We start from the raw sequence: 8187 nt of genomic DNA, 5'->3' as shown, positions 1-8187 counted from the left end.
AAGTCCTATAACTCCACATAAATATTATCATAGGTATATTGCTTTTTGGAAACAAAAGTTAGTTTATTTATTTTTGTTCAATTTGCAACTCAAGCAAATAACCTATAGCGTAATGAGCTGTACTATCTGATTGTCTTATCGATTTGTTTATTTTCAATAAACACCTTTATTCTTTGCAACAATAACAAGTTTTTTTAAAAGAAATAAATATTGCATTGAAATACATGGTGATTCCATATAAGTTCGGTTGTATAGTTAGAAAGGCGACGTAGAAATCTCTTGCACGTTCCCAAATTATACATATACCTATATGAACTTGTAAAGTTTTGTAGATATGTTTTAAAAAGTTAACCAACGGTATATAAATATTTAATTTCAATAATTAGTTTCTTCTTCTTCTTCTTTTGCCCTTTAATTCGTCCAATTTTGAACATAGGCTTCCCCTATCGCTGTTTAGGGCTTTCTGTTTCCAGTGCGTTCCTCCTATCTTTTTAATGTCGTCTCCCCATCTCATCCGGGGTCGTCCTCTTGCTCTCTTTCCTGTTCATGGTCTCCATTGTTGTATCGTGCTATTCCACCTGTTGTCCGTTTGTCTAGCATTATGACCTGCGAAGCTTCATTTTAGTCTGGCTATATGTTGTCCTGCGTCTTTGACTTTTGTTTTATTTCTTACCCAGTTGTTTTGCTTTTTGTCTGTCAATTTTACTCCTAACATTGCTCTCTCCATGGCTCTTTGTGTCTTCATTATTTTATCCATGTTTGCCTTGGTCAAGGTCCATGTTTGGCATGCGTATGTGAGAATTGTTGTATTTTTTTATTCTTTAGGACCCATTTTAATTTTCCAAATCCTGCCCAGGCTAATCTAACCCTTCTTTTTACCACCGCTGTTTGGTTTTCCTTATTTATTTTTATCATCTGTCCCAAATATATACAATCATTAACCGCTTCTATTGTGGTGTCGTTTAGTATTACGTTTCTATTATCGTGTGTGTTTGTCATTGTTTTTGTTTTGGCAAAATTCATTTTTAGACATATTTGTTCCGATTCATTTGCTAGTTCGGTTAGCATGGTTTGTAGCTCTTCAAAACTTGATGCTATGACTACTACATCGTCTGCATATCTTAAGTGGTTTAGTTTCTTTCCATTTATGTTTATTCCCATGTTTGTCCATTCCATTGTTTTGAAAACATCTTCCAGTGCTAATGTAAATAGTTTAGGAGAAATAATATCTCCCTGTCGCACTCCTCTGTTAATTGGTATGGGTTTTGTGGTTTCTTCCAATTGTACTATCATTGTTGCTTTCTTATGTATAATTATGTATTAGCATTCTGTACCTGGAATCTATTCTACAGTTGTTTATAGCTTTTTCTATTGCCCACATTTCCACGCTGTCAAATGCTTTTTCGTAGTCAACGAACGCTAAGTGCAGATCTATATGGTATTCGTTAGCTTTTTCTATTAGTGTCCTAATTGTTAGAAGATGGTCAGTGGTGCTATATCCTTTTCGGAATCCTGCCTGCTCTACTGGTTGATACGAGTCCAATTTGTGTGTTAGCCTGTTGTTGATAATCCTCATGAATAGTTTATACGTTTGCGACAGCAGTGAGATGGGTCTGTAATTTTTTATGTCCTTTCTGTCGCCTTTCTTAAATGGTAATAATTAGTTTAAGGTGATACAGTAGCGATCAACAGGTAGCCAAAACGCGTTCCAAGATTGCGGCTGTAATTTTGAATATTTTTTTGAGATATTTGGCACACGTATTCGTAATATAATAAAGAATGGCGGTACAGAGCCCAATTTGAAAAATATATTAATATGTGAAAATTACTCTGTAATTAAATACAATATTAAAAAACGAGCCTCTACCGCCATTAAGAAGAACAAAAAAATACACTTTCTTCAAATTAACTTTTTATCCGATGCCTAGATTTTGTGTCATTTTGGAACTACTAATGAAATAAAAAAATTTAGTAGTTCCAAAATGACACAAAATCTAGGCATCGGATAAAAAAGTTTATATTAATATATTTTTCAAATTGGGCTCTGTACCGCCATTCTTTATTATATTACGAATACGTGTGCCAAATATCTCGATAAAATATTCAAAATTACAGCCGCAATCTTGGAACGCGTTTTCGCTACCTGTTGATCGCTACTGTTTCCTCTTAATAATTTTCAATTATATTGGCCAATATTTCGTAAACATTAAATAAGAAACAATTGTAAAGGAAGTAATTCTTTATTCATATTTTTTTAGTACTGTTTATTCTAATATAGATAGTTCTTGCTATATTAGAATACCTCTCTGCATACGCCATACCTATCGGCGACAAAGCCTTCTCGACATTCATGTTTATTTTCACTTATCAGGGGTTTGGGTTGTGGTTGCACTACAAGTTCGCCTCCTAAAAATATAATGGTGGTCACATTACTACAAAGCAGTTTTGCTACAAGCGAATAAGCGAACGGCTCCACGGGCGAGAAATTGACGCTGGCACTAGCAGTGAAGTGCGTAGTCGGTTCAGTTCGGCTGTTCCCATTCCGTTCCGCGGAACCTTATAGTCCAGTCGGGTTAGACGAATAACAGGCCTAACCTGCATTAGGAGCTGCCCCAAATTTTATTTTTCTAATCTTTAGGGAGGGTAAATATTAGTATAAATTTAAAATCTCGACTGAATTCCACCGTTGCGTTAGCCGCCATCTTGATTTTAAACGAGAACCGTTTTTGCTCAATATCTCCGCCATTTTCAATTTTTTGACAAAAAGTTTAGAAACTGGAATTGTTGAAAATACGATTTTCTATAATTTCATTTATTATAATTTTTTCGTGCGGTCGATATTTTCCGAGTTAGGAGGGGAAAATAGTGACAGTTGGAGCATAATTATTGAATTATTGAATTATCTCGTTTATTATTAGTTTTACAACAAATATGTACCTGTACAAAAATGAAGAGAATTAAATTCTACACAATTTTTATCTCTATCATTTTTTTGCTAAAATTAATATTTAAGGTAGTACGTATGCGGTAATGGCGCGAGCGTAAGACCGGATTGATTTTATAGCAATTTTTTTTGTTCAATATCTACGCCATTTTCAACTAAAATTGTTCAAAATATAATTTCCTACAATTTCTTTTTAACAATTTTTTTCATGCGGTTGATATTTTCCGAGTTACATGGGAAAATAGTAAAAAGTGGTGGGGGGAGCATAATTATTGAATTGAATTTTGTATCCGAGCTGCCCCAAATTTTATAATTATATCCTTTAGGAGAGATCAATAGTAGTGTAAATTTAAAATCTCGACTGAAGTCCGCGGTTGCATTAGCCGCCATATTGATTTTAAATGAGAACTGTTGTTGCTTAATATCTCCGCCATTTTCAACTTTTCGACATAAGTGGTGGGAAAGAAAATTGTTGGAAATGCAATTTCCTACAATTTCTTTGGCACAATTTTTATATACGATCAATATTCTCCGTGTTAAGGGGGAAATAATGGAAGCGGAGGGGAAGCATAATTATTGAATTGTCTCATTTATTATTAACTTTACGACATAATTGTACATAAACAAAAATAAAGAGAATTATATTTTATACAATTTTTGAAACTTCCAATGAAACATCAACCAAACTAAGTATATAAAAGACATAAAAAGACATTATATACATTAAGTTCACTTAATTTTATTAACTAGCGGGTTTTATTGGTTGAATTTGTCTGTCGATATTTTAAGTTTTATGTCAGCTAATATATCGTGATGTTCCAACAATTTTTTTTTTAATTTTGGACCCTGTTGGGGGAATTTTCCCATTTTCCCCCCTTGTAGACCCGCCACTGGTTCTCTCGAAAAATTGTAGTAAATCGTAATTGCAACAATTTCAGCTCTTACACTTTTTGTCGAAAAGTTGAAAATGGCGGAGATATTGAACAAAAACAATTGCTACAAAATCAATCAGGTCTTACGCTCGCACTTTTACCACATACGTACTACCTTAAATATTGATTTTATCAAAAAAAAATGAACGGCATCAAAATTGTACAAAATTTAATTATCTTCATTTTTGTATAGGTAAATATTTGTTGTAAAACTAATAATAAACGAGATAATTCAATAATTCAATAATTATGCTACAACTGTCACTATTTTCCCCTCATAACTCGGAAAATATCGACCGCACGAAAAAAATTATAATAAATGAAATTATAGAAAATCGCATTTTCAACAATTTCAGTTTCTACACTTTTTTTCAAAAAATTGAAAATGGCGGAGATATTGAGCAAAAACGGTTCTCGTTTAAAATTAAGATGGCGGCTAACGCAACGGTGAAATTCAGTCGAGATTTTAAATTTATACTAATATTGACCCTCCCTAAATATTAGAAAAATAAAATTTGGGGCAGCTCCTAATTCAAGGTCAAATGCTATCCCGACTGGGCTATTAAGTCCATTTTGCTGCTACTGCTAGCGTCAATTTCTCGCCCGTGGAGCCGTAGTCTAATATGTTTTTTGTATAAAAAATTTCACTAGTTTCAATTTTAAACTATTAAGAGCGTATGCGCAAAATTTCGAGTCAATGAAATGCATTCATTTTTTCTGAATCCTGAGAAAACTAATAAATATTTTTGAAAATATTAAACGAGAATGAAAGAGTACACATTATTACCGAGGGCCGAAAGTCCCCGAAAACTTCTCTACTGTTTATTTTAATAAGTTACAGGTGTGAAACAAAAGAGAAAATTTAGTGTGATTTTTAAATTTAAATATCTCATTCAAAAAAAATTTTTGTTTATCCTAATACTTTATGCCCTCCGTAATAATGTAATCTTTCATTCTGCGTTTAAATTTTTTAAAAATATTTATTACTTAGATTTTCAGGAACTAAAAAAAATGAATGCATTTAGAAATAGCATTCCTTCGAAGTTTCGCGTAAAATATAATTTAAAAAAAAAGTTTAGTTAAATATTGACAAAATTCTTTTACAATATGTATGTGCCTATATATATTATATAACTGAAGGATGATCACAGCGGTCTAATTAATATAAATGTCAAAGGTAAAGTTCATTGGGTATGCAGCTGGAAATGAAAGCCAAAGTGTACTCTTTTCAACGAGCTCGCAATATTGCGTTTAATCTCTTAAAATCATCTGGCGAAGTGCTACAAAGTTATTACAAAATGGTGAAACTGTGTAATTTACATAATAAGTTAACAAAACTTTCTTGGATGAGCTTGTGCGCCTAGATGTAAAAAAAGTTCCCATGAAAAAAATCAGAGTGAAAAAACCAACAGTGAATTTAGTGTACAGTGAAGGCATAATAATTCCCACAACCAAGTGTGTTATTTTCCGTGTGTGCCGGTGTAGTCAAATTATCTTAAATTAACATTTAGGACAAACATTTTTACAAATACATAGACAAAACACTTAATAAATTAACATTTTGGTGTTGCCATGTTGAGAGGTGGAGATGAAAGCAAGTACCTCAAGGTCACAGTGGCCTGTTAGCTGTCATTATACGGAAGTGTCAGCCAAAGCCCAAAGCAAGGCAATTTTTAGTTTAAGTACAAGTTAATACACATTAAATTTTTTTTTGGTACGCGGGATCCAGGCCTATAAGTATTATCGGTCACCTTCAATGGCTGTCTTGTCGTGTTATTTAACTTACTCCCACCACTTGTAAATTACTGGGAAAAATAATAAATAACAGAATTTTATGGTTGCTGCACAAATATAAAATAATTCCAAACTACCAATTCGGATTTCGGTGTAATAAGCAGGTAATAAGTAACTGGTGCACTAGTAGTATGGTATAACTAGACTACTAGACCCAACCAAACCCAGACATCCAAAGTGAAAGTTTTCCTCCAACACCAAATTGTTCTATAATATGGTCCACATTCCACATAATGTTCAGAAAAAAGTCACACCATTTTGAGCGTCGGGTTTGGGTGGAGAGGAGGGAGAAATCGGTAAATTCGTAGTTTTTTACGTTTTTCGTCAATATTTCTAAAACTATGTTTTAGCGTAAACAGTGTTCTATACAAAAATGTTCTACATAAACTTTAAAACAAAAAAGGTCCTATACATAATTGTTATAAAATCAACGGTTCCAGAGTTACCGAGGGTCAAAAGTGGAGGTTTTCGATACTTTTTATATTTGTTAAGCAAATTGATGATGATTTTGAGTGGTGAGGTTGACGTTTCTTCAGGAAAAAAAATTGTGGCTTCTGTTTTCACAGAAAATTGTGGCTTATTTCCTATTAAAAATAGTACATAATTTTTGTTATTGTTCTAGTTTAGTATTATTATATTGGAGAGTAGTTCTTGATAATGTATCACGAAATGAAAAATACGGGCCAAGATGTTTTATTTTTTTGCATAAAGGTTTTTTATCGTAGATTAAATGTAAAATTTAAAAATACTTTTTAATTTGAAATATCTCAGTGGCGTACTATTCTTTTCTTTAAAAAAAAATCAGACTCTAATAGGGGTATCAGTGGCAGACTAAGAGTATTCAATATAAAGGCATAATATGTATTAATAACATCAGGTATGCCGATGATACAGCGATAGTCGCAGATGATTCAATGACTGTTAAATGATATAACTCTTGCAAGGGAAGCTAGGGGTTTAAAAATAAATATCAAAAACACAAAAACAATTATTATAAGTAGAAATAATTACCCCAATGCAAAGATATATGTCTCTGGAGAAGAAATCTAACAAATCAGGCAATTTAAATACTTGGGTTTTCTGCGACCTTGAGAATAAAATCAAGAGCAGAGTAGAACAAGCCAGAAGTGTTTATTTGACACTTTGTAAATTTCTGAGTAGTAAGAGTGGGCTTTCAGGATATGGAACTTTTTAATTATGTTAAAAGTAAGAAGACCGCATACTTGGGACACATATTACGAGGAGAAAGATACACTTTTCAGCAACTGATACTTGAAGGAAAGGTAGAGGGTAAGAGGGGTCTGGAACGTAAAAAGATGTCACGGCTGCGTAATATTCGTCAGTGGACAGGAATTCACAGCAATGAAATGCTTCGCAATGCTGCTAAAAACAGATTTATAGAATCCTCGACTAGCTAATATCTCACCTGACGCTTATGCAGAAATGAACGTCACCTTAAAAAGAAGAAGACTATATATAAAATATTACCTGTATTGTCGTCAACGTGATTTATTTCAACATTTTCTTGGCCAGCACCACTCTTGACTTTTTGCACAACCTCTACAGTTTCCTCTTTAAAAGTGCCTACAGCATCAACATTACGCTTCACTTCGAACTTCCTTTCATTTCCATTTTCTATTGCTGCCGTAAATACCTGACAGACTAATAAGCCCAAAATGAAAAAAATTATTAGGTTCTTCATATTTGCATTAAATCTGGGGACGGTATAATATTTTTATATCTTTTTTAGTTCTTATAATAATACTGTATCTTCTTAGGTCAAAGAGCAAAAATGTTGTTTTCTCTTTAACAATGCCGATAGCATCAAGGTTATGTTCTACTTCGTACCTACTTTCTTTCTTTTCCATTTTTATAGCTGCTGTAAGTACTTGACAGACTAATAAGCCCAAAATACCGAAAATTGTTAGGTTCTTCATATTTGAATTAAACCTCAGAGCGGTATAAGTCTTTTTGATCCTTTCCAGATCTTATAATAATATAGTATCTTCTAAGGTCAAAGAGCCAATGTTGTAGGAAAAGTATTTGATACTATGTACTAAGACAGTTCCAGAACTAAAATTTATATATTGAAACAGACTGTTCAATTTCTTTGAGAACATACACCTGTTTGCCGGTTTGACCTAAAATTTATGTAACTAAAATTTCCAGTATTAATAATAAATTAACTATATAAATTTACTCAATTAAGGGGATCAGTACATAGTTTCTGCTTCAATGCTATTCAAATGGGATTAATTTTTTTCGGATCCTGAGTACTTTCCTGCAAAAATGTCTACTTTCGCGCACGCATTTTAGTTTAGAAAGTTTCGCTTTTCCACACGCGTGTTACTTTTCCGCATGCGTGTTACTTTTCCGCACGCGTGTTACTTTTCCACACGCGGTTTTTACTTTTCCGCACGCGTGTTAATTTAGATATGTTAATATGGCCTTAAAGTAATTATAATACGTGCAATAAACTAATATTTAGATATTATTTACTAATTTATTTCAAATATA

At 32.8% G+C, this 8187-nt stretch overlaps 1 protein-coding gene across 1 annotated transcript; it reads right to left on the bottom strand.

Moving 5' to 3' along the window:
* Window positions 1-2221: 2221 nt before the first annotated feature.
* Window positions 2222-7408, bottom strand: LOC126881230 (uncharacterized). Its single transcript, XM_050645376.1, has 2 exons — window positions 7159-7408; window positions 2222-2406 (listed from the first exon to the last, which is right to left on the bottom strand). Exons 1-2 carry the CDS (start codon window positions 7370-7372, stop codon window positions 2294-2296), a joined length of 327 nt encoding a protein of 108 aa, XP_050501333.1. The 5' UTR covers window positions 7373-7408; the 3' UTR covers window positions 2222-2293.
* Window positions 7409-8187: the final 779 nt, after the last annotated feature.

Source organism: Diabrotica virgifera, chromosome 1, assembly GCF_917563875.1.
Source record: "Diabrotica virgifera virgifera chromosome 1, PGI_DIABVI_V3a".
NCBI lineage: Eukaryota > Metazoa > Arthropoda > Insecta > Coleoptera > Chrysomelidae > Diabrotica > Diabrotica virgifera.
Note: the sequence above shows the minus strand (reverse complement) of the source record. Positions and strands in the feature narration are given on the sequence as shown.

Bases quoted from the DNA above. Each gene is read 5' to 3' on its own strand.
- LOC126881230 (XM_050645376.1), bottom strand. From the start codon at position 7,372: ATGAAGAACCTAATAATTTTTTTCATTTTGGGCTTATTAGTCTGTCAG. The intron at 2,407-7,158 runs GTAATATTTTAT...TTATATTTTTAG, and splicing joins TCACGTTGACGACAATACAG to GAGGCGAACTTGTAGTGCAA.